The sequence below is a fragment of the Gobio gobio genome (genome assembly GCF_949357685.1).
Source record: "Gobio gobio genome assembly, chromosome: 17".
NCBI lineage: Eukaryota > Metazoa > Chordata > Actinopteri > Cypriniformes > Gobionidae > Gobio > Gobio gobio.
In genome coordinates this window covers 37,440,868-37,468,137 of record NC_137110.1, presented here as the reverse complement: position 1 = coordinate 37,468,137, position 27,270 = coordinate 37,440,868, and the positions used below count along the sequence as shown (strand labels likewise).

Genomic DNA, 27,270 nt, shown 5'->3' with positions numbered 1-27,270 from the left:
TGTTCAGAACAAATTAAGATCACAACGAGCAAAGGTTTTGTCAAGTTCTTTATTAGTGTTATTCGTCGTTTTGGCAATATTTCCATGGGAACATGAGATGGCTGTAAAAGGGCTCGGGGTTAAGAAGATGATTTCAAAAACCTGATGGTGCAGATCAATGATGGTATAGAAAAACACCCTCTTTCTCTGTTTCTTATTTCAGTGGCATTTGCCAAAATTTGAGCTCCCTCTACTGCAATAGCCTCTTTCTGTTAATAATATTGATATCACAAGTGCCTCAGTTATGCTGTCCCACACAGATGACAATGACAGTTTAATTTTCAGAAGCTGAGATTTTCATAGAAACATTCATTTTAAGTAATCAGAAGCTTATTATAATGTCAAACATAGATGGCCGAGCATATAAAAGACTTCTATTAATAATCCGCTAGCTTGAGATCAATTTCATTGTTAGTCTCAGTTGAGAACTCTTTCCCAAACCATAGGGTTTGTGCAATGTTTCCCCTTTGCATAGTAAGTAAATGTTAACTGTTTTTCCTTTGACATGCAGATACCTTGAAAAGCGCAGCAGGCTGTGTGGGCTCCGCCCCCAGTGCAATTACATCATGCAGCTCTCTGATTGGCCAGTGATGGCATTCAGGTCAGGGCAGACCTACAGGGCCCAGCCAGTTAAAAATCTTTTAAAAATGTATGGGGACGTCATTAGGCATATATAACAGTGGTGATTTTAGCATGCAGCTGTATACGCTGCCAGCCAAATGGATAGATTTTTTTTTTACTTTTTCATTTGGGTTTCATTAATACTACAGAAAGTGCCTGCAATATAACATGCTTGAAATAACAAAAAGAAAATCTTAAAAGTTATGCCTTGAAATGTTTGTCTGAAGAAGATATGGGTCCCTCTCATAGGACGTAGTCATTAAGCCCCTCGAAACACATGGATGTGTTACCCACCTACTGGAACTTCAAATCATTCTTCTTTTTTCAATTGACAAATAGGTTCGTCTTGCATTTTGGTGTCCCTCCTCTGCCATGCGAGGTCCACAGCTGAAGTTGGTCATGCCTGGGTCGGAACCGGAGGTCGGGCCATGTAAATCGGAAGTCATGCCCCAATGAGTGGTACCATCCACTACCAGTTATCAGGGTTGCTTAACGTCTCGAGACCAGAGGGCAAAGGAAACGGGGGCAGTGCTAGAGAAGCAGTTCTACGTGACTTTGGGTGAAAAATGTTTGATCATTAAGTCTCTTTCTTCTCTCGCTTTCTGTCCTTTTTTTATTCAAGTAACGCCAACGCTGTCGGCAGCGGCGTCAGCAGCAGGAGAGGGTACAGTCCAGCGGGTTCTGACAGAACCCAGGGGCACACTAGGCAAGGATGCAGTTCTCTTAGCCTTTAGATGGCACTGGCGTTAGGGTCATAGCGTCTTTTCTTGACATTTCTTGGCGAGGACAAACAGGACAAAACAAACGAGAGGAGGGTTAGTGCAGGCAATGCCAGAGACATCAACATACAATTTGCTGCCCATCTGACCGCCTTAACCCGCAGCAACCACGTGGTTCTGGTCTCATCAGCTTCTTTATCAATTAAAAATAAAAGCCATCAAAAGCTACCCGTAACATTTTTGCTCGACTCCTATCGCTGTTGGGTTGCGGCGGGTAAAAGCGGCTGTCCTTCGCAGCGACAAGGAGAGACACAGAGTGTCCCTCCGTTGACTTCAGGTGAGTATGTGTTAGAAAGACAACAAAGGATGCGGAAAAAGAACATTACCTTCTGGGAGAAAAACACGGACATAGACAAAGAGAACAGCAAGAAAGAGTGTACAACATCGAGGGTCAGAAAAGGACGTCACACCCACAACATGAACGACGACGATACCACCAGGAACAACAAGAAAGGCAACAAGAACTGCAACAACACCAACAACGACAGGGGTTTGACACAACCTCCCCGTAGCGTGGCTTGATGTGGGGCATCCCAGCAGTTTAACATGCACCTGTCCATAGAGAGGTTAGGTGGGAGACGCCACTATCGCTGTGTAGGGGGGGTGACTGGGGTAGCATGCAGGTGCAGTGCAGCGCGTGTGTCTGTACCAGGTCTCTGTGAAGCAGGCAGTAAAGGCAGCGGTGCCGGGCGAGTCCGGGTGGGGGGTGAGGGCTCTTGCTCTGTTCTAGGTTTTCAGGGGGCCCAGGGCCTTCCGGGAGATAAGAGGGCGTGGCAGCCAGCCATGGCACAAAGGCTGCCTACAACACAACCTCCACCCCTCTCCGCTCAAACTCTCACCCTTTCAGACAACGGAGGGGGGATTGAGAGAGAGATCACGGCGAGGAGAGCGGGTCAGAAAGTCGTCATCCCTGCCCACCCCACCCCGTCCCGCCCCAACAACCCACCCCGCTTCTCAAAGCAAGAAAAACAACAAACACCCCTCCCCTCCCTTCACTTGAGGTGAGCCCAGCCTTTGTGCGATGCTCTGATAGCACTCCGCTTTAGCTCTGGCTTGGTGCCAGTCCGCATGCAAACTTTAAATGGGCTCAGTCAAGATGCTATGTGCAAACGAGCATGCTGCGCAGTGAGCTAAGTCCTCTTGGATAACCTCCAGATCTCAAAGCTAGCTTCCCAGAACTTCCTCCTAGTTGGGTCTAGGCTGGCCATTAGAAAGCTTTTTTCATGTCATGGCTTTTACATCTACATTTGCTAGATACTGTTTTTGAACCAAATGCATATAGTAAAGTTACGCTAACAGCATGTTTAAAGTTACACACATTTACTGGAATCTTTAAAGCTACACAATGTAACTTTCAAAACGTTACTTGCGGAGGAACATTGTTTTGGTTATTACGTGAGTTGTGCTTCAGCTACGCTATTCTGCGCGGTTGATATCATGGCTTGAGGTCAATAAACCAATAAATACCAAAAGGAAGACAGACATCCCAAAAAAAAAATCTCTTTTGAGCAGCTTATAAGTAGGTTAAATGCAAACAATCACATTAAAATAAAGTTGGCAACACTGACATTAGACATAATATTCATATCATGTGAGGTAAAATTGTAGAAACTTGGCAAATAGAACAAAGTTGTATTTGGTTTAGAGATTGGCACAGTTACCAAGATAAACATTGTTTAAGTCAAAGCACAGCGAATGTGATGCTGCACAAACTAAACACATTTCCGAAAAGCCAAACTGGTGTTGACTCGTGTTGTAGTACGGGCTCTGCCGCTTTCATTTTTCGTTTGCAAACTCTTCGTTACGAAGCTTGACCTTCTATGTCATTATAGATATGATGTAAACACGCACAGACGAATGACGGAATCATGCAGTTTCCCGCGAAATCCAGCCCTTTATTTTGAACAAAAGAAATGTTACATAGTGCAGCTTTAAGAAATCATACAAGGTTACTTTCTCCAACAATTCCCACCTTACTACATAAATTGGTCATGGCATTACTTATATTGTACACATTTGAAATGTTAGCATGTAATTACAAAAAAGGCTACACATCATTCTTCTCTTTTAAATTGTTCATTCATAACTGTCATTAAACATCTTGCTCAGTATCCATTTTTATCATTTTGCTTGCATGCATGTCAAGCGATGGGCAAATTTGCACGAGGTTCTGCTACAGTCTACAGAGCGCTAAACCAATTTGGTTACAGGTCTTGACGTGGACTAAAGCTGTAATTTGTTTTTTTACATATGTAGCCATATTAATTTTAGTGGCCAATTTTTTTTGATTGGTTGTCAAGGGCTAAACATCTAGCTAGCATGTGCTAATAGGGTAAAGTTGTGTGTAAAGGAGATATTAGCATACTTAAGAAAGTGTTACGTTTAAACAACTTACAGGTTGTTAAAATGGCATATTGTTACAGAAAAAAAGACAAATTACATTTAACGTTTTATCATATAGCATGTAGCTCAGAATTTAAGACTTGTGTTTTAGTATCTGTTGTCTGTAGCAGAAGCCCAGGCCCTTGTGTGTGCATGTGAGTGTGTAGTGGTAAGTGTTGTGTGCATGTGTGTGTGTGTGAGCGTGTGTGTGTGTGTATGTTTAAGTGTGAGTGAGCCTGTTCCAGGCTGGCAGGCAATAGGAAGCATGCGGTGCAGCTCTTACTTAAATCCCCATCCCGTCCCCCCCAGCACTATGGCTGCCATCAGGATGGCCCCTGCGATGGAGCCTATGATAAGGTTGGTGGCGCTAGGACCTGTAGAAGGGCATGATGGAAGAGAAACATGACGTGAGCTGCAGGGGCACCTGCTCAGCATGCAGGGTTTACACATTAAATGCTGGACTTCACTTATGTTATACACTCTTTAAGTCATGTGATTACTCAGGATGGGTGTGACATAGGAAAAGTTTGGGAATCCGTAGGGTAGATTTATGCTCATCTAACTTAACCAATAGTGTGTGTGTGGGAAGTTATTGGACGTGGGTATGGAGAATATAGGGGCTGCAGATTTTGGCACAGGGGAGCGGCACAAGTAGGTTTATCAGGAACTGAGGTGTTTTGAGCTACGCTATCAGCGCAAGACTGACGAAAACAAATGCACAGACGCGCACACACACAGACGTCACACAAAGAAACACTAACCTACAAACACACTCATAGTGAACTTTCACCCACTCGCGCCCACGTCGCACCTAGTTAGAATGGAATATTTAGCTCCGCTCAGAAAGTGGGCCAGTTCCGAGGGGATTTGGTGTCAGTTAAAAATGCTATCTTATGTCATTGTCAGTCCACGTCATCTCATGTTTTTCCACCTTCCTCGGTTGTTCTTCGTTCTTGATCCTCGCTTTGAATCTTTTGTTCTATGTAAATGCCCCACATGGACCAGAGAGGGAAGCACCGCAACACTTCCTTAACACAGGGTGATAGTAAAAAAATATCCATGATAATAGCAGCCAGGGGAGAGGAGAAAATAAGAGATAGACCAATCAATCAGTCCAATTACACGACAAAAATTACAAGGCACCATCACATTCAACACAACGGACAAAGCCACTGGGAGAACACGTACACACAACCGCACGTACACGCGCACACACAGGGGATCACAGGATCTCCCTCTTGCTGGGGGAGTGGCATTAAAGGGTTAAGAGGTGCTTACTCTATTCCCCACCCTGTGCCTCCAAAAATCACCCCCAGGGCCAGAATGGTCCCTGCCACTGCCCCTATCAGCCTGTTTGTGGCCACGCTCACTGTGCAGAGGAAATAGGGGTGATTCAGCAGAGAAAATGTCACTCAAGGCCCCATAAAAAAAAAAACTTAAAAAAAAAACTGTAAACGTACTAGTGTTTGCAAAAGTCTTGTGAGTGGGAAAAATCACAATATCAAAATGGGCTCCTACAAAAAGCAGTGATCTTTGGAAATGGCTTTGCAGTGGATTTTGGAGTTAAGGTGTGTATGTAACTGAGGACTAGTCTGTAAGTTGTGTATGTATATGGCAAGCTTTTTATGTTAAGGAGAGTTCACGAACCCTTGGGACCCGGGTCCTCGATGACAGGCGGCTCTTTCGGGGGGTCGTGCATGCTGCAGTCAGTCCCTGCCCAGGTAGAATCACAGGTGCAGGTTGCTTCATTATTGCACACCTGAAAGATGATACACAGTGGGAAAAAATGTCATTATGCTGTACTGTGGTGTAAGCCTGGGGTTAATATTTATAGAGTAGTTAGATTTTAATAATAGTAAATAAAAACAAATAAGCATATCATTTTCATCATTCATTTTTCATCTCTCCTTCCTATAATTTGTACCAATTCAAATTGGAAATGTTTCTCTTCAGGTTTTGTAAATATAGTAATATTCAATAATATTTTATACACCTAATTAAAAAAAAAAAAAAATGTCTTTAGTACAATGACAATATAAATGCCAATTTAATTAAATGTATCACTTTTATCATTTAGTTTTGACAGCAACATATCTGTATAATATCACACTTAATTAGTGTATAATTTCTTACACTATAAAATGGGTCTTTATAATTAAACACTACACACTATTGATCAAAGTCTGCAGCTGTTGAGATGTTTTAAATGTTTTTAAAAGAAGTCTCTTATGCCCACAAAGGCTGCATTTATTTGATCAAAAATACAGTAAAATATGAAATACTATTACACTTTAAAATAACTGCTTTCTATTTCATTTTTTTCTATGTATATATTTAAAAATATAATTTATTCCTGTAAAGCTAAATTTTCAGCATCAAAGTGTCACATGATCCTTGAAATATTTCTTATTAATATCAATGTCGAAATTAGTTGTTCTGCTTAATATTGTTGTGTAAACCATGATACTTTTGTACATAATTCAGCAGGATAAATAGAAAGATTTTTTTTGTGTGTAGCAATGTAAAAGTCTTTACTGTCACTTTGATCAATGCAGCCTTGCTAAATAAAAATATTAACATAGGTGGAAGGTAAACCAACTTCATGGTTAGGCCAGATGCGCTCCCTTTTAAAAATACATTTAAATAGAATGTCATGAGATAGTTACGTGTCGTCTATGAACAACCTACAGATCCCAGCATAAACGCTCTTGATTAATTATTTGTTATTAAAGTGGCTATGTTAACAAACCACTATATTTCGAACAGAAAAGCAAGTACTGTATGCATGATTTAGCATGGCATCCAATTTGAATAATAAATAACCATTGCTTTATCTAATGCAGCAAAACAAACGTTTTCTTTAAATTCTGAATGTATTATATATCGCCCAAAAAGCATGCAAAGACCACTCCCTTTATAATCACTAAAAAGCTGTCGCTCTCAATTCACAAAGTTTCGCTAATCAATTAAGCTGACTGCAAAATGAATATCTTATTTAGCCTACATAATGTCTAAATGTTGTCTGTTACAAGTTACTTTATAACGAGAGGATTTGTGAGTGTTAAGAACTCAGAATGTGGAAAAAAATTCTGGCGTTTTGAGCTGTGAGTAGATTCACGCCTGATTGGCCATTGCGTTTAAGAACTCAACAGATATGTTTGTGACTGGCTACATTGCTCAAAACACGTTGTAAATTGAAACCTTTGACGCTCTCGTCTCAAGAGCACAATCACCAAATCTGTTTTGCTAAACTGCTATTATTACGAAGAAAACTGATTCTAGACCAGTGGTTATGTGCAGCTTTCCCCAATAAAAGCATTTAGAAGCAGGAACAGTCAGTGGTTTGAGTGAGAAAATACCTTCTGAGCCTTCCCCAGCCTTTCACACGTCGTGCCTATGAGTACGAACAACTTCTAAATGTCTGACTGACCCAAAACTGTTGAATGGCAGTGTAGCTGACATTATATTTTTGCAAGGAGGTCACTTGCAAGCGGATTGCCATATCTGAAAGGCCTTGGCATTGAAAAGTTTGAAAGCCCCATGCTTAAGTGATTTCAGCCGTTTCCTCTCACCAAAATTCAGCCTTCCTAAGACATGTCAACAAACCTGATGCCAGAAAATCCCAAAGCACTACAGGCAGAGAATGTGTCTGATTGGCTATTTTGCTGACTGACAATAAGAGCTAACCAAAAAAACCGTTAAGCACTTTTAAGCATAATTGAAATAAAAAAATCTGCCCCCTTCTTCTAGATATTGGATACCCATGACAATGTGTTATTTTTAGTTGCCGTGGAATAGATTATCATTCCTCTGAATATAAACTGAATACATGGGATGAATTCATTCCCTCTCGTTAACATTCTGGATTAAATTTGTAAGTGGATTTGAGTGGATTTCTGTCTTAAGTGGGAGGGAATTTAAACAGGATTATTTTCAAGGGTGACTGTTAGGGTTGCCACGGTTCCAAAATTTCAGTAGTCAGTATCAATACCAGTAACATTTTGCGGTTCTCTGAACCAGAGCAAAAACTGTTGAACTAAGTACTTTAAAAAAGTTTGTGCCGTTTTGTCTTGTCCATTGGTTATCACTGTCAATCTTTGCCGTTTCTGATTCAATCACGCTTAAATACAGTTGTCAAACCAGAAACTTTGAAGTGTATTTAGCAGAACAAAAAACTGAACAGATTGTGAATGGTTAATAAACAGAAAACAAGAGAAGAGCACTCCCTTTAGAATCACTTAGGCTGTCAATCTCTAAAGCGCAATAGAGTGAATTCTGCACTCCCATGAAAACTCCTGTTATAATTTTTTGTTAAAATATCTTAAATGTAGAATGAATCTTTTACATTTTACCTTGTGCATTTTCAACAGTGTTAAGCAGATTCTGACTGACCAGCCCTTCTGATTGGCTATTGCATTCATACGCTTAAAGGATATGATTGTGATTGGCTACAAAACTTTGATGCTCAGAGAGCGCTCAAACAAACACGAAAAAGAGTGTTTGAAAACAGCGTCTATCAGCGGGTAACAAATATTCCCGGTACTCAGTCCTACAGTTACTGCAGAAATGCTGGTACCATCAACTTTTTTTTAATACCGACTGGTACCAATACGCTTGAGAACCCTTGGAACTGTAGTGTGAGAAGTCAAAGCAGCAGTGAGTGTCAGATGGTGATCACTCACGCCGTGAGAAGAGCAGACTCGGCCGCCGGGGCCAGACGGACAGGCTGTGAGGTTCAGGGAGGAGATGGGTAGACATTTCCGCTCAAGGCACATCATAGAGGGGCCGCACGGCGTACCGTCTTCCACATACCCTAAATCAGTGTCATCATCCAACAGTACATGTCCCCCTCTACAGAAAAAGGAGAAATATGTCAAAAGACGTTTTCCAGGAGATTCGTCCAGAAGATTTAGCGGGAAAAGATTTGCAGAGATCCAGGAACAGACCTACAGTCCACCAGTCGCCCCTGATGGTTAAAGGTGGTGGGAGTGACGTCACCTTTCAGTGTCCCGATCCTTGGGATTCTCCCAATATTAGTGCACAGCAGGTACCCGCAGAACACATCACTGTAAATCCACAGGATTTGGAAAGTATTAGAGATGGTTATGTGATCGTGTCTAGACGGTAACCCATGCTCTGCAAATTTCATGTGGGATTCACATAAAGATTTTTGCAGTATTTATTGGCATTCGCTGCTTGTTCTAATTTCCTTACACCCACGTAGATCAAGTTGTTGCTGATATTATCAGTAAACATATCATATTTGTACACTATGCCAATACAACAAGGCTCTTAACGCAAATAAATACCCATGCCAATCCCTGGTAATAATGGCAAAGATGGGGTTGATCTGCTGTAAACAATGAAATCTATCACATTTTATTATTATTAAAAAACAGCAATTGTCATATCTCGTCTCATTTGCAAAAAAACTTGGTGTTATCATTTGTACAAATGACAGTGTTTCACTTGTATATGACATTTTGTACCTTTTGAGCGTAGATGATAGTTATATTCCACTATACAAAGTCTGCAAATTACACCCTGATTGGATTCAATTCATAAATTAATATTTAGTTAAGAAGCCCTACTTCTAACATAACTGTATCAGAACAGCATCAACATTACCTGGTTTACATACATAAAACTTAAAAATACACAACGTTTTCAATGCTTTCCATAATTTTCAGCAGGTTTAAAGAGAGGGAAAAGCATTAATAGACCTTATTCAGAGCAGCGCCATGACAGGTATGAAAGCGAGGCTGTGAGGGATAGACTTTTCAATGGCATCCGCTGTAGAAAGCTGTATAAAACTTTTTAAAGCTTTTTACAGCCCTTAGATCACTTATAATTTTCCACAGCTCATATTGTCTGGGTTTTTTTGTCTATTGAAATTTCGTGGAAAGATGTTTTTGCAGTGTTTTGTCAGCAGAACAATCCAAAAACAATCCAACCCACTGAAGAGATGTATGTCTATCCCTCACAGACTCGCTATCATTCCTGTTAAAAATCAAAGATGGCGCTGCTGTGAAAAAAGGTCTATAGCAAAGCACATGCCTGAAAACTTTGCAGAACAAGTGTTGCCATCTACTTGACCTGTTTTTTGTATAATATTAAAGTTTCATGTTGCCGCATATTCCTGCTCTCCAAATAACTGGAAACTGACTCACTGTTTGCTGCAGGGCACCCATTTGTCTCCATCTCTCCCACAATTCCCTTTTTCTGTCCCCTCTGTATTTAACTTCTCATAGCAGTGCTTCTCTGACCCTCCAGCCTCTGAGAGAAGAGAAACAGACAGAAAGAGCAGCAGGAAGAAAGAATGAAATTAGGATAAAGAGGAACCACAAACAAGCATGTATTGAAAGGCAGCTTTTTTAGTGTTTTCTTTGGCAAGAACAGTTGAGTAAGTTCTCTGAAAGCATCAGTGTCACTCACTTGAACCCCATATGTATTTGCACTGACTGTCCCGGGTCTTACATTCACCACTGTAACAGCGACCCTGAAATAGTAGCAAAAGTGTGGAGGGTTTGATCAAAAATAGCCTAAATATTGTTCTGCCATGTATCTAAATTGCTTTATATAGATATTATCTGACCTGATTGAGCTGGCAAGAGTAGCCATCTTGCTTATGAAGATTAGGGGGACACTGTAAGAATAACAAAGATCTTTAAAAGGTATGTAAAAAAACAAAGAAATTAATAAAAAGATACCCAATATTTTTACTATTTAGTTCAGCATTATTTAAGTTTCAGTATTTTCTGATGATACTACATGTGATTTACTTTAGTTACTGGACACATAAACTACATTTTGTTACAGCCTTGGTGGGAAGATTGTGAAACAGGTTATGTAATGGTACTTGGCAAAATGAGAGACAACTGACAACTGCACTATCAAAGTTAATCTTTCATCCCTGCTTTTTTTGTTGTTGAAGTGTTAAAACTGCAGGCGGGCTGTCATTTAGTGAATAACATGCCTTCTGTTATGGCAGTTATGGCGAATAATGAAGCTTAGGGGAGGGTGGGGGTGTATTATATGACACATCATCATAACTAGCTATGTTTCCATCCAAAGTTGCAAATTTAACTTTCCATCAAAATCGTCACTTCCTGAGAAATCGGTGCAAAATATCTGTAATAAAAATGGATGTTTTTCCATTAATGCACATTTTTGGAGATTATATGCAACTTGCCGTTTCCATTCAGTGTGTTTTTTAATGCGATTTCCCAAAATGCACTTAAAAAAAGATGGAAACAGCTATTGTAGATTGTCATGTAGTGGCTCATTGTCAGGAAACTGTCCCAGTTGTGTCCATTAGTGTTGTTTTCGTCAACGAAAAGTATGACTAAATATCGTCGTCAACGAACCTTTATAACGTGACGAAAACGAGACGAGACGCAACGTAAATGCTGGTCATGTGACGATGACGAATAAAAACGAGACTAAATGTGGTTCACAAAATAAAAACTATGCTAAAATGTCTCTTCATTTTCGTTGACGAAAATGAGACGAGACGAAAAGTCGCGTTTTTATTATTATTTTGCAGTATTTTTGTGCGTCTCATTCAGGGGCTGCATCAGGGCGCACTGCTCAGACGCAGCCGACATCACTCTCTTCAAGCCCCACTCGCGCGGCGTTTTAGAAGATTTAGCTCCGGTCAGTGAACGAGACCGATGGGCGGGCAATCGGGGTTCGTAAGCACTATTCGGACGGTAATTATTTGTCCAGCGGTTGTAAGGTGTCTTTATCATTTACAGGGGCTAGTCAGTGATTTTATTGTCGTCTTAATCCAGAATATCAGTGTTTTTCTCCCACCACCCGTGTAAAAATCTCCGGCCGAATGACCTAAATTACTGTTTGACAAACACCAAGGTCGTGTGGTGCCTTCTGAATCCACATGTCTGAGTTTTCAATAATATATAACTTCAGAATTCACGGTTTATATCCTTTTAGGCCACTGCAGAGCACCGTGCGGCTGTGCTTCGCTGTTATTTGGATGCATTTGAAAGATATAGACTTGTATTACTGAAATGCTGACAAGTATTTACAAGAGCAAGATATTTCATCACCGCTCAAAAAAAGAAAGAAAAGCACGTAAACATTTGAAATGGGCCGTTATAACGGCAGCAATTAGATATGTTAAAATAACCGCAGCATTATGATTACCTCATAAGCGAATAAGAGGCTGTATTCACTTATTTCCGCTCATTTCCATGTGGAATAAAATTACATCCTTTATTTTGAGATAAAATACAAGACAGAAAAACATTTTAACTATAATGTGGGTCTAATTTTAAACAGATTTAAAGAATGAAATAATAATTTGGATATTATTTTCCTATTATTAAATTAAATTAAATATGCATTTATTCTTATTAAGACATTTGGAAAAACTTTTATTACATTGAAGTGGAAAATAAAACGGGTGTTGTGGAAAAAGATGGGGAGAAATGTGGCCACAAAAATCACAGGAAAAAACACCACGAACCTTAAGAGACATCTCAATGTTTTTATTTATTTTATTCAAATGTATGTGTGTGTACTTCTAACATGTTTAGTTGGTAAAATAAATATGTTGTAACTTCAAATCAGAGCGTCTTCCGTGTCTGGAATGGATGTATTCTTGAGTCTATAAGGTAACAATAATATAATAAGATAACATGGTTTGAAATGGGTTTGGCTAAAAGAAGATTTTGGTTTTGTCTATAAGATGTACTTATACTATATTGACTGGGTTAAATAGAATTGCATTACTAAAAAGAGACTAAAATACAATTTTCATTGACTAAAACTTGACTAAAATGTCATCAGTTATCGTCGACTAAAACTAGACGAAAATAGCCATAGATAATTCTGACTAAAATAAGACTAAAATGCTCAGACTTTTAGTCGACTAAAACTTGACTAGACTAAAATAGTATGACTATGACTAAAACTAATAAAAACTAAAATGACAGCTTGACACAAAGACTAGACTAAAACTAAAATTAAAACAGGCCGCCAAAAACAACACTAGTGTCCATGCTACTGTGTAGCCATGACTTACTATAAATATTATTCATAGGAAAAATCACATACGGGATATTTCATAGAATTAACTCTCGCTTTAATTGATTTATTTGTGTAAATTGTGTACATTTTATTTTTAAATGTTTGGGAATACCTGCAAATTTGCATATTCATCACCATTACATTTAAATGGGCTATACAGAAAATAGAAAAAGAATACTTACTACCTAAATTGAGCTTTTACTGAAATTATAATTTGCTGTTAATATGTAGTTTTCCCTTGTCAAGAATAAATATACTAAAATGTATTTGAAAAACAATTATTTTGTGCTAAGTATACTACAAATACATTTACATATTTATGTATTTAATATAAATACCCTGCAATTGTACTTTTGGCATACAAAAAAAAATGCTAAATTTGGAACAACTAATTTTGTACTTCATATACTTTAGTTATCCAGAAATAGTTCTGAGGTCCAACTAAATATATCCAACTATAAATATATATATATAATATAAGAATATTTGATTGTGCTAACGTGGAACTGTTGCAAATATACTTCAGGTACACTTTAAATATCTTGCATTTAAAGACAGAGATATTATTACAGAGATCATACTATCCTTACTAATAGTGATATTAAAACACATTTTAGGCTTAATATCAAGAAATGTGCATTGTACAATAAAGAAGTACTCCACATAAAGTTTAATTATTATATTTATATCAGTAAGTCTCAAGCGATATTTCAGTAAATATGTTAATGGATATGTAGTTGCCTTAGTATGAAATAAACGCATTTTAAATACATTTTGGTATAGGATCTGTTTGGCATCGGCATCCCCCCAATGTTTTAATATATCTAAAGTCATACTTAAATATTTGACATCATATAAAGAAAATAAAAATATATAAAGAGCAAAACCTGTCCCGAGTCTCCTGAACAAGTCTCTGATATGTCACAATCATTTACAGCATATCGACAGCTGTATCCCCGCGGGTAGAACTGAAAAAGGTGGAGGGACAGGGATCGAGAGAAACAACGGATCAGTGCATTGTAAGACACTTAGTAGTTGAGCTTGGTGGAAGTCATGATGAATGGTGAGGCAAAAGCAAAGTGTCTTACCAGGCATGTGCCGTTGCAGCAGGGGCCGTCACTGCAGTGCGCTCCATTAGACAAAGAACATTTTTTACAGCAGTCTTTATAGCACTCCTACACAACCAGAGAAAAATATGTGTACACAGACCAAAAATGGTTAGCAAAACATGAAATTATGTTTTGATATTGTCTGTAGGGAAGTATGTTCTATGTAAAAAAAATAAATAAAAAAAAGCTTACCATTCGGGCGCCACAGTCACACTCCTCTCCCACTTCCACGTAACCATTCCCACATTCTGTAGCCTCAAAGAGCTGCCGACACAAAGCACAAGTTTTATCCAGCATCATGTCCAATGATTTTGTTTGAACTTGATTTTTGCTTTAAGTTTGCTGTCTATGACAATCAGTCACAAAACATGTGAGAACTGATGACATTTGGTGTCACTGAGGTAAAACCTGCTTCAATGTTTCAACTTCAGCTTTCTGTTGAAAACCTATTTTTTGTGGGTTGCGGGTACATGAACAGAACAAACAGAGAAAGGCAAGTAGATCCAAAAATAGATTAGTAGGAGTGTAGGATCCAAAAATAGTGCAAAACTGTAACATACATTATTAAAAAGAAGTGCACGCCAAGACAGCAGGATTTTAAAAGAGAAATAGAAGCTTGCTTCTGCCATATAAACTCGGAATTGCAAGAAAAAAGTCTGAATTGCGCATTATAAACTCGCAATTGTGAGAAAAAAGTCAGAATTATGAGAAAAAACTTTTTTTATTTCATGGCGGAAACAAGTTTCTATAAAGAAGTGATGAAGTGTTTATTCATTAATTAGCTGAAAAAATGCTGTGAAAAAATATACATTTTCTTCGTTTTAGCTAATTATTTTCCTGACAAATAAAACAGTTTGATGAACAAACAATGAAAACTGCATGACGAGATGATGATTGTAAGTGTCAAGCTAACTTTGTGGAAAAACAGTGCGTTGATATTCACTCAAAGTCTTGTGCAGTTCTTTTTATTTATTCACGTCACATTTGCGGGCATGTGTATGCAGGTGAAGTGTTGTGTTTTACACGTTTTTGTATGTTGTCCAAACTATTTTTCAAGCCTACCTTGTTGGGTTTGTTAAACAGACACGAAGCACCGCCTCTTAGAAGGAAGTTCCTGTAGTCGCTGATGCTGCATTTGGAAAACCTGCGTGGGTGTTGCACCCTATGGAGGAGAACAGGGAAAAATAAAAACTAGTAGATAAAATGCCTGGAAAGTATTCAGGAGAGACTATAGAATAATGTGTGTGTTTAACGATACCCAGTGTCTTCCATTATACATCCCACCCATGAATCCATGCAGCCACACTCCTCTGAGAGAACACAAGAGTGAGGGAGAAAGTCTGTGAGTTCACGTTAAATCTTAAACTTTTACAGTGAACAAATAAGAAATGCAGTGGTCTGACACCAGCAGGTGAAACAGACTTACTCCTCCTGATCAAAGGATCCCACTGGATACCAAGATTCTGTGCTAAACTCTGAGAGAGAGAGGCAGCCATTGTCCATATGCTGCCAAACTGAAAGAGAGAAACAGATACAGCAGTGCATGACTCCAGCGGTAAGGAGCCCTATTTGAATAATCTAAGCACATGGTCTAAAGCGAACGGTGCAAGTGCACTTAGGGCGTGTCCGAATCCACTTTCGCTAGTTTAACGACGGGAAAAATGGACATCGCATGGACCATGGTCTAAAAAGGGTTGTCCCTATTCTCTTAATGAGTAATGGGTGTGTTTTGGGCATAACATGCAATAAACCAATCAGAGTCTCATCTCCCATTCCCTTTAAAAGCCAGTTGCTCTCGCGCCATGGCGGAATTGCTATTTACATTGGCGGAATTTGCAAGCGGAAAAAATTAATGTTTCTCTAGCGAGGAAACGGATCTGCTCGTCCAATGACGTTTGCTTGCTCATCATTACTGCAAATATGTAGGCTAATTCTGATACATGCAATGACTATCCATTATGACATGTAGGCATTTTTATACTATTGTACACAATAATAATCTTGAATCTAGGGCTGGGCGATATGGCTGAAAACTGTATCACGATATAAAGGTTTCATATTGGTCGATATAGATAATTATTGATATTTTTATGACCTATTTAAAATAAGGACCAGGAGAAAAATATTTAACATTTAAACATTTTTATTTTAAACGTAACCTTTCTCTGATTATAATCCCCTCAGTTATAAAGGCAGAAATGTCAACACAACCATGGAAAACGCTCAAATAATTAAAATATAAACACAAGTCTAAAAATCACAATGAACAATTAACAATTCTCTCTAAACATCCGTTATTTCTTTGTAACTGTTACCGTTTAGATGCTTTGTCATAAGACAAGGCACTAATGCAGAGTACCTCTCCATGTCGTTTCAAAGGCTGAATCCGAAATCGCCCCCTATACCCTTCAATAGGTCAAGTCAAGAATAGCACAATGGCGAGCGCGTCGAGTATAAACACGTCCCCAAATGAACGAGGCGCGCGCAGAGCCAGACGAAAGTATAAACAAGGCTGGTAAAACAAGTTTGTGGTATTACCAGTCTTGGTAGGGACGACGGTCTTGCATAATGTGCAGACAACATTGGTCTGACTACGGTCAGACTTATAAAATCCCAAAAACTGCCATACTGGCGAGCTGACTTGTTTTCCTGTTTTACCAACAATTTCCTTGCTCGCTGCGGCTCTCATTTTCCACTTATCACTCCACGCCGGTTCTGTTTACTGGAGAATTAATCCAACACGAGATACAGTTACATGATTGGCTGTTAGCCTGTCACGCCCTACATTGCTTGGTTACCAGAGAGCGAGTGCCTTTGACACTTTCTTCACAACCTCTGGTTTCTTCTGACGAAGAAAAAAAAAATTATCTAACGTTTTATCGAACGCACGTGTCTATCGCGATACATATCGTTATCGTTTTATCGCCCAGCCGTATTTGAATCCTTTAATTTTCATATTTAAAAATGTTTGTGTGCTGCTGCGGCGTTGTGCACCCGCCTATATTTAAATAACACAAAAAAAACTGTGCCATTGACTTTAGACCAGGTTTCAGTTCATCAGTGGTGCAGTCATTTTCAGTTGCCTCAAAATAGCAACACGGCAACAATGCGCCTGAACACACCTCGTTTTCAGACCATGTGGGTGCACAAATGAGCGCAAATGCATTTGCTATTTAAACAACATCAAAATGATAACTGAAACTAGCAAAAAACACTTGCATTGCACCAGATGTATGATAGGGCCCAAGATGTCACTTCATTTGTCAATTAAAATTGCTGTAAGGTAAGGTTTTACTGTAAATTGCCCAGTCTGTCTACCCAGAATGCTGTGTGTCCAACCTTACCTCATTAACACCGATTCCTCTTGCTTTAGAACACACACCGCTAATATATGCAACACTGCTGCGACCATAATGAAATGTCACATTCCTGTAAGCAGAAAGAGATTTTTCATTTATCTTTATGTCACCTGTTCCCTTTTTCTGTAACTGCATTACTAAACAATGGTATTCAGCCTCATTCTTAGGAAACTGTAATTTGTGCCAGACATGTTCAGAATTTCTAGAATTTATTATTACTAAGCCTAACACTAATGTGCTATTATTTCACTCTGATTCTGAGATTGAAATTGAATATGCACTGTGATATTCAGCATTATACATATACAGTGAAGGTAAAATATTTTATTTTCAATAAAAATAAAAGTATTTTTTTTTAAATTCAATATAACTTATTAAAATGTAATGATGATGAACTGGTGATATTTAGATGAAAAACAAACATTTAAAAATAAATGTTTTATTTGACAAAAATATTGTGACTAATTCCAGTATTCTGTTAACACACATAAAGGGCACAATATCCTGAGAAAAAGTCTACAATATGATAGAACATGAATCAACGTCAAACAATGAAAAATTAAAAAAACAAATGAAAACAAAAAAAAACTATCTTTAACTCCCACAATTGAACGAATCCTTTCTGTTACTGGCAAAGTAAGCAACTCACGTTAAGAGGTGCACGGCATCAGCGTTAATGTTGATGTTCTGTTGTCTGTACTTTGAAAAATCTTTTAACATGTCCAACGGCTTCACGCTCAGAGGAATCCGGTCCCTGTCAGTCCAGATCTCCACAGCAACCAATACCACACGTGTATTCAGCTGCTCCTTAAAAATCTGAGGGGAATATTATTGGAATCTTAGATTAGGATGAACACAACATGAGAGAATATTAGGTTAACATTTTGAAACAATAAATATGCAAACATACAGCATCTACAAAGTTGACGACTGATTTAGCAGAGTTCCGGGTGTGCTTTTTAGTCTTATGCCTTTTAAACTGTAAAAACAAAAGATTAAAAAAAGACAATCAGTTTTAAGGTTCTGCAGTACATGAAAAATGTGGAGACATTTGTTATTCAGTGCCCTCTAGTGGATCATTTATACAGAAATTCATACAGGAAAAAAGCAGGGGTGCCCTATTTGTACTTTTCATTGCAACAATTTCAGTGCTTTGATTCAGAAATGCATACAAAAATGATTTAAAGAAATGATCAGACAAAGCTTATTCATAAGGGGAGGCCTGGATAAACTCACCGTGTTGTGGTCAGCGACAATCATTATTTCCAAATACTTCATTTCCTCAAAAATGTTACGTGGCATCTAAGAGAATCATAACAAAATCAAAATTATACATTCAAAAATCATAACGTTGAAGTATGAGGGAACAGCGGAGCCCATGGAAAAGGTTGAGGTCATTTTCTTACAGCTCTTTTCCTCCTTCTCTTTAACCAAGGCATGCTAGCGAAAATATTTTTTTCCTCTTCTTTTTCCTCAACTGGGTCATCAGCAGCTGAGGGAAACAGACATGAAGGTAACCATGGAGATGAGGGTGGTGATATAATATCTTGCCACATGTCTTTAGGACCTTGGCACACTTACCCCAGTCACCTGGGACAGAGGTCACATGGAGCGATGATGTTCGTCGCAAAGTGTGGGGGCGTGCCTCTGTTTCCTAAAAGGTACAAACATGGTGACATTTGTAGACAAGACGTGTGAATCAAGGCCGTAACCACGTCATGAACATTGGGGGGGACCAACGTTTTTTTGGTCTCTTTATTTAAAGAAATTAAATAATTAAAGGATTAAAAGGGATTTCATTGAATAAAAGAAAAAGAAGGTGGTTGTGAAGTAATCAATTTAAACTATTTGCAAATAATATTTTATTCTAAAATATGCACACATTTAATTGTATGTCTAATAATCTTATCTAGTCTAATCTTGTCACATTTTTTTTGCATCACTGCATTTTACTGTTGGTTGTTTCATTTTTCTATTGTAACAGTTGTTAAATATTAAATGTTTATCTACTTACATCTCACCACACACTCTCTTAACCGCTAACCTAACCGCTAAAACTAGTGTGTCGTGTTGGAATTCACACTCATTTTCTATGAATTGTTATAACGTTGAGACAGGCCAACTTAACAATGTAACTTTTAAACATCCTAAGAACAAACAGAGTTGTGCGTTATGGAGTGCACACTGATGAAAATGATTCTGTGGTGAAGTAAATACTGCAGAAAAAAAATAGAATTTCTTCATGAAAAAGTTAGTTCGGGCAAGAATTCTATATTAGTACTCAATTCAAGCTTATACAAATTGAAGTGTAAATAACAACTATATAAAATTAAGTAAAACCTACTAAAATGTTCTGATACTAGTATTCCCATCATGCACTGGGCCATGAAATAGTCAATAAGGTTGATTTTTTTTCACTGTTTTCCAGCTGTATTATCATTGCTTTTGTTGTTAGGTTTAGTAACCTGCCATTTTGACATCTGGAGTTTATTTTCAATTCAAAATGACATTCATACTCAAAAACAATCTTTTGAATGTTACCGTCATTGTGTACTTAGTACCAAGTATACTAATGTCCGTTCGGGTGGGTAACACATTATTTCTATTATGTAGATATGGCGTCTACACAATATCTATTGTATTATTTACTTAGATGTTTCTAAGTAAAGCAAACATTTTAAAAGCGTGGATTAAAGGCACAACATGTAAGATTTTTGGATTAAAATATCCAAAAACCACTAGAACAATGTTATATATTTTGTTGACTTGTGTACTTACATTATCCCAAATGTTTCCAAGAATGTTTAAATCCAGAGAAATAAGCTATTTTAACCAGGACACGGGCCGTGTCCATGCGTCACCTATCAACGACATCATACCCACGTTACCCTCGATTTCCGTTTTATTTTGTAGAAACCATGGAAACACCAAAGACGCTTTAATATATTATGTGTTTTATTAGACAAGTGAGCAACTGTTTGGATACATTCATCGACAGAAAACGAATCATTGTTATATAGCTCAACATTTATTGCACAAGTCTTATTGTTTAAATCTCGTTTTCTTGATTTATCACGAGTACCATGTTTTACCATGCCTAATATTGATCTAGCTTACTGCAGTGTCTAATTCTCATAGTACATAGTTCATAAAACAGCGCTGCGCTCCCCACATGCGCATGACAAGAAGAAGCAGAACGAGCCGTGTGTCGCGTTTGTCTCTCATTAGCAATCGGTCCAGCGACCTCGAACGGCTTTCAGCCCCACACTGCTTCTTACGACAGTAACATTAATAAATCTTTAATACATTAGCATGATTAGATGAGTCCTGTCATATTTATTCCACCGACTGTAGAGGTGAAGACAACAATTCCCATGATTCTGCAAAATCAAGGCTTCATCAAGGTACACCTTTGTTTTGAATAAGCGACCGAAAATTACATATTGTGCCTTTAATTCAGTGTTATTTTGTTTGAGTAAAACGTATTGCAACGTAAACTTCAATTAAGTAGAAATTACTCAAAAAGCTTTTACTGGCCTAGTTAAAGTTACTTATTTTCTTTGTTAATTTTATTTAATTAGTTAAGTAGAGTTGACTTAATTCCATATGTGAAATTTACTTTAAAAAATTTGTGTGCAAAAACTCAAGTAACAATTTGGTTAAGGGACAATTTGTTCTAATTATCGAGGGGAAACTTGTCCCCATCAATATCTGTGGTGGTTACGGCCCTGGTGTGAATAATGAATCCCAAAAGACGATAAGCTGTAATGACGTGATCTTACCAAGGTATGAGTCTGTTTCTGAGGCTCGATGAGATAGACAAAATTACCATCATCAAACATCCCACTAGAAGAGTGAATCACAAGAAGGGGTTTGGGAAAAGAGTCAAGGATGTCAATTGGAGAACGGATACAAGAACAAGGTCAGATAAAACCTCAATAAGTCAAATGTGACAAGAAAAACAAGAAGAAAACCACAGCAATGCCTTTATAACCAACCAAAAAAACGCTTTTGCTATTTCCCTTGACTGCTCTCTGTGACACTCAACCACACACTAACATGGTGACATTCAAATCTTTTCATGTGTACCGACTGCCATCTGGCCTCACAGCGGGTCTCCAGGTCAGACTTTCTCTCTTTATCGTACACACATACATACAAACAAAACAAGGTTTCTTACTGAAGTCCATTGCAGGTGGATAAAGCTACACGGGAGTCTTCTTTTCCTCTCACGTGGCCGTGGTAGTAGCAGTGTTCCCCGCCCTAAACAAACGCACATTCATCACTGCTATGTAGAAGATATTTTCAGGGTCCTGTTTGATATAGGTATGTGCTCTGTGTCTTACCCTGGAGAGAACTGGCTTGCCTTTCTCATAGTGGATCTCCATATAATCTGAAGAGAGCAGATCGCTAAAATAGAAGAGCGAGAGATAATTTAATCTCACATTAATTATTCAACAACAAAATAATAACCAAATAGGGAACGTTCTCAGAACTTTAGCTAATGTTCTGGCAAGGTTCTCTCAAAGTTATTAGCAAACAAATATCCAGTGATGTTAATAGAACGTTCGTTCAGAGTTATGTTCTTTAATAATGTTCTCAAAATGTTAGCACAATAAACAGTATTTATACATCATTCATGGAACGTTTTTTCCCCCCCCAGAAACATTTTAGCTGCATTTTTTAAATGTTAGTTCAGAGAACATTTAAGAGTAATGTCCAATAATGTTTGCAAAATGACAACATAGAATTTCCCCCTAATGTTCGCATAATCAAAAAATGGCGTTCAGAGAACATTCAGAATTTTTTTCATAAATGAATTGGAACGTTTGCAAAACGCTTTCGTTTCTACTGCAACTTATAGGTATACTGATTTTTTAGCAGCATGTTTAATTTATGAAAGTACACTTTGAAGTATACTCTCAGTAAACTACTAGTTTAGAACTTGTGCGTGCTTTAAGTGAACATAACATCATACTTATAGTTTACTATTGATATATTGTTTTTGGACTTTAAGTATACTACTATGTTCCTATTTAGGACAGTATGTAAAACTATGTGAAAAAGTATTAATAGGCTACTCAATCAAAAGAGTAAACACAACTACAAGCCAAGTATACTTAGAATACTTAATTAGAATCTCGATCAAAAGTTTGAGTACAATTATAGGCCATATATACTTATACAAATATACTTTTGTCAGTATAAGTCAAGTATAATTAAGTGCATTTGTATTTATATTTCTGAGAAGTATATAAAAAATAGACAAAGTATATTTTTCTTATTTTGTAGTTTAAAAGAAGTATACTAATAGCACACTTGAATAAAGTGAATTTTTTGTAAGGGAAGGCATGGTAAATACACAAAAAATGCAATAAATGTGTACTTGAAATAGCAAATTGCGGCTCTATTAATGTTAAATGATAAATAAATTAACAGCACCAACAGCTGAAGGCACAGTGAAATGTTTTTTTTAAACAAAGCAGAAATATGAGTCCTTTTTATCCTACGATCCCATGTGTACTATTTTTTATAACGGTCACAACCTGACAATTAATCAGCCTGCAAAAATGGACATTCACAAACATATCTCACTTAAAGAAAGTAGGCAGCCAATTTTTTTCTTATTTATGACTAAAATGTGCCTAAAAAATGTCTAAAACATTTTGAAATCATGTGCCCATTAGAAGGGATACAAATGCTTTAACTTTTGTTTGGATGAAAAAACCCAGAGACATTTTTCTAAATATATTCCACAGGAGAAAAAACAACATCCAATTTCCTTTTTTTATCCCTTTAAACAGTTGAATTGTAATCCCTGGCATTGGCTATTCCTGATTATTATGAAAATTGAACAGTTTGGGAACTTTTGATCAAATAACCTACCTGGGAATGCTACTTTTGAAATGAAAAACTAGAATATAGTAGTAGTAACATAAAAAAATTAAAAAATGTAATAGATGAATGTGCATCCAAAGTCCCTTTCAAGGAAAGTCTGTTAACTTTGCGGCCATATTTGCAACACCTCCAGGAAGCAATTTTGGGACATCCAAGACCAAGTCCTATCTATTTGAATGGGGGAATCCTGAAATCTCAAAAACTGCTTGCTGAACTCACAATTAAATAACATATATCAAATCAGCAACAAACATTTGACATGAACTTTCCCATAAATGTTGTTTCTTTTGCTCAAATGCCGTTAAAAGAGCTTCTTTTTCAAGCAAGACCAGCCAATGCGCATGTGCAGTCCTAAGCGCAAGTGACGCAATGACTTAACCTATCAGCGATTGGCTGCTTTATTTAGAAGGCGGGACGTATTCTGCCATATTGCGCGTTGCAGTTTCTTCCATTCATAAGTAATAAGAGTGAACTGTCTTATATATATATATATATATATATATATATATAGTCTTTGGTGCAACTACAACATTTGAATGATGTATAAATAATGTTTTGAGATCATTAATAAAGATCAGACTTTGAACTTTGAATGAACGTTCTATTAGCGTTACTGGAAAAATGCTTGTTCATAACTTTGAGGGAACCTTGCCAGAACATTAGCCAAAGTTCCCTAATCTATCTTCCTTTATTGCTGGCTCTATGAAAAATTGCTTGTGATGTTCCTCATTTGTAAGCTGCCTTGACAAAAGCATCTGTTAAATGAATAAATGTGAATGTAATTACCAGGGTGGCAGTTAATCTCAAATAAAACACATAGCACCTTATGTGCTGTTAACAATAAGGCTGGCACAACGCAGGAGGTTTGAATGACAATGTTCTTAACCCTTCGATGAATACCTTAAACGTAAAGGTGCTGACAGACAATAAATGGCAGGGAGGAGAGGACTGAATAGGAAAGGGGCAAACCATTCACACAAATTACGTGATAAGCACAGAACAAACTTTAGCGAGAGATTTGAGCATTTTAATACAAAAGGGAGAGAATATAGCCGTTTTATTTTTTAAATGTGATATTTCGACAATGTACAACTGAACACCAGAGCAATTTGGTGTGCTTGGAGCCAGACCTGTCTCTAACTTTCAGACACACGCTTACTTGTTCAAAGTAAGGTCCAGAGTTAAGGTGGTGCCAAAGGCGTCCAGCTGGAAACTTGCTTGGGCCAGGTGGACATCCTGCGGTCAGGGAGATAAACAGGGGCTCATTAACACTTCACAAAACAAACATATGTTGCTACATCAAATGTGCCAGCAAAGCCTGCAAATGTAATAGTAAAATTTCTTTTCTGTTTTGTACACGCATTACTTTATTTGATCAAAAAGCAAAGCTCTCTAAGTGCATCTATAGATAAAACACCTGCTCTAGAGCATCATAGATCACACAGCTGTGCTGTGTTACAGCAAAAATACTGCATTGGCAGAAGTAAAGTGAGAGTGTGCGCACAATGCAATCCCACAATGTCTGTTCAGTACAGAGAGAGAGGGAGAGAAAACTGCTTCTTTTGCGAAAAGTGCATTAGATTTGTGAGGGAGGGCTGGTGAACCTGGATCAACTCTGAGCATTGGGCATACTGCACCATTCCCAGCAGCTGCTAGAGGTATGAAATGATGCTTCACAACTCCTTAGCGCATGAGTGTTGAAGACCTAAATACGGGGGGGAGGGGGTCTTCATATTTTAGATGGCAAGACTGTCCTCGTCTCACCTGTCCATCCCCGGCCTGGTTCTTCGCCCGAGTGTCCAGATCATGATACGTGCTCTCAGAATCTTCATTCAAGTAGTAAATGAGCCGGGAGGGATATGTGACGGTGACTTCATGCTCTCCTGATTTTCTTCCCGTGGAATTGCCCGGTGCCGCTGCTGTCGCTTCTCGCGGGGTCTCAGACACGTGCTGATCCCTGAGATCCTCATTCTGCACGGTGCTGGAAACTGCAGGACAGGAGGAAATTGTTTACTGCTTTACAGTCTTCATCTCTGAGAAGGATCCCGTCAATTATATATGAACGTGTGCCAGCAGTTGCAGCCCTGTGATGCTGCAGAGAAGCTGCGCACAGATCTCACTTATGCAGATCTCAGTGTATCGAACGGAGGCACTACGGCTGATAACCAAATAAAACACTGAAATCTGATCACACGTTTAAGACAGTGGATGAGAGGGCGAGACATGATACATGCAATGGGAACAGAGAAATAAGAGACACATATTGACAAAACATAACCATATCAATTTTTTTTCTCAACTTTATCAGCTGCATATTTGGATATGTGATATCTGAATTGTAAAGGTATTAGACAGGCATCGCGTCAGCTAATGATAATCTATTGTCGTGGTAATCGAATTAAGATTCAGCCCTTATACCATGTTCCCATACAAAACAATACTAATGGGGCTGTCAACCCATAGAGAGGCCTTCAAAAGCTTTTACCCCCCTCTGCATAGATTGACAAGTATAAACGGCCGTAAACACAGTTAAGTAATGGAGGCTGCTCAATCAAAGCCTACACAGAACCTGCGTATTTAGCTGGGATTTCCTGCCGCAACAAAAGGCGTTGGAAACAAATTGCGCTAACACTAACGTAACGTAGAGCAAATATCGAATAATATTATGTCAATAATAAAGTTACGCAAGGTAAACGTTAGACTTACCCGTTGAGATTGAGGCGATAGAAGATGGCACGGAAATAAATATGCTAGCGAGCAGACACAGATGGAATATCAGACGCATGATTCATATTTGAAGACTAAATAAAATGTCATTAGCGCATCAATTTACAGCGAGTCCATTATTATGAGGGCGATTTTAGTGCGTATCCCGCGGGAAGTGAGGGAAATCCTTCATGCAGCATCGGAGACGGAGGGGTGGGTAACACGGTTGGGATGCTGAGGGGTGGGGAGGACTGGGAAGAAGGCGAAGGGGTGGTAGCACCGGAGGATGGAAGGCGGTGGCCAAGCAGTTTATATCGAAAGGGAGGCCAATGCGATTGCGCAGTGCATCTTCTGCTGCGCTGACGCGTCATCCATCCTCACTTTGTACACTCGCCAGCACACTCATCCTAGCAAATAAGAGATTTACTATTGACTTCTCAATAGTTATAATACATTTAGACAACAAGAATGGTTATACACTAGCCCACAACCTAGGCCTGAAATAGCTGAAATAAAAGCTTTGGTCTTTGTTAATAAAGACATTGGTTAATCCGTTAATTAAAAGCGTATCTACGTCAGACCACATGGACATGTTTAAATGTTTTTGGAAAATTGATGATTAAGTTGATTTTTTTCACAAAAAAAGTCATGGCCTTGTAAAGACCTGTTATATATTAACTTTCCCACACTGCAGTTCAGGAGCTCCTGCCAAATAAAAAAAATCCATAACAACTTTACTTGACTGGACTAAATGAAATGCAATACTTAAAAAAAAAAACTGTTAATTTTCATGGAAGATCGCTTCCATCGATATGATTGTTGTTTTTTTCTTAGATACCTTGTCTCATCCATTAGGAACATATCAACTTTTTTAAGGGACGGAGTGTGAAAAAAGCCCATATAGGCAATTGTATTGCGTGTTTGTTTGAGAGAGAATTAATGACTGTTTTCAAAAGAGCAAGTTCACCTTGTGTTGGATGCGTATTGTTGACTTAAAGGGTTAGTTCACCCATAATTTACTCACCCATAAGCCATCCTAGGTGTACTATATGACTTTCTTCTTTCAGCCAAACACAATCAGAGTTATATTAAAAAATATCCTGAGTCTTCAAAGCTTTATAATGGGAGTTAATGGTACCTTAGATTTCGAAGCTCAGACAAGCACATCCATTCATCATTAAAGTAATCCATACAGCTCCAGTGTGTTAATAAAGGCCTTCGGAAGCGAAGCTTTTTTTAAAGAAAAATATCCATATTTATAACTTTATAAACTAATCACTGGCTTTTGGTAACGCCCGTACGCTAGTCGAGTTCCGGGCGGATGAG

At 38.2% G+C, this 27,270-nt stretch overlaps 1 protein-coding gene across 3 annotated transcripts; it reads right to left on the bottom strand.

Annotated features, from left to right (window-relative positions):
* Positions 1 to 30: 30 nt before the first annotated feature.
* Positions 31 to 26,285, bottom strand: adam23a (ADAM metallopeptidase domain 23a). 3 transcript variants are annotated; one of them, XR_013818296.1, is made up of 28 exons: positions 25,945 to 26,285; positions 25,003 to 25,226; positions 24,398 to 24,474; positions 21,687 to 21,750; positions 21,521 to 21,603; positions 21,123 to 21,186; positions 18,922 to 18,994; positions 18,747 to 18,832; positions 18,577 to 18,642; positions 18,251 to 18,319; positions 17,990 to 18,156; positions 17,326 to 17,410; positions 15,408 to 15,495; positions 15,240 to 15,291; positions 15,044 to 15,143; positions 14,174 to 14,245; positions 13,961 to 14,047; positions 13,760 to 13,840; positions 10,417 to 10,467; positions 10,257 to 10,320; positions 9,992 to 10,097; positions 8,768 to 8,887; positions 8,504 to 8,672; positions 5,469 to 5,580; positions 5,100 to 5,190; positions 4,105 to 4,195; positions 2,089 to 2,279; positions 31 to 1,436 (listed from the first exon to the last, which is right to left on the bottom strand). XR_013818296.1 is itself a non-coding variant. In XM_079840675.1 (26 exons), exons 1-26 carry the CDS (start codon positions 26,021 to 26,023, stop codon positions 1,391 to 1,393), a joined length of 2,376 nt encoding a protein of 791 aa, XP_079696801.1. In that variant the 5' UTR covers positions 26,024 to 26,283; the 3' UTR covers positions 31 to 1,390. The 3 variants fall into 3 exon arrangements, 1 of the variants encoding a protein (XP_079696801.1); XR_013818297.1 differs by lacking the exon at positions 5,100 to 5,190 and having other exon boundaries at positions 39 to 1,436; positions 25,945 to 26,283; XM_079840675.1 differs by lacking the exons at positions 2,089 to 2,279; positions 5,100 to 5,190 and having other exon boundaries at positions 25,945 to 26,283.
* Between the last annotated feature and the right edge of the window lie 985 nt (positions 26,286 to 27,270).

What these genes read in the sequence shown, in the direction of transcription:
- adam23a (XM_079840675.1), bottom strand. Translation starts at nt 26,023, where the DNA reads ATGCGTCTGATATTCCATCTGTGTCTGCTCGCTAGCATATTTATTTCC. An exon ending in TCCACCTGCAATGGACTTCA is followed by an intron (nt 21,187 to 21,520) that starts GTAAGAAACCTT and finishes TCACTCTTCTAG; the next exon opens with TGGGATGTTTGATGATGGTA. An exon ending in AGAGAAGGAGGAAAAGAGCT is followed by an intron (nt 18,643 to 18,746) that starts GTAAGAAAATGA and finishes TGATTCTCTTAG; the next exon opens with ATGCCACGTAACATTTTTGA.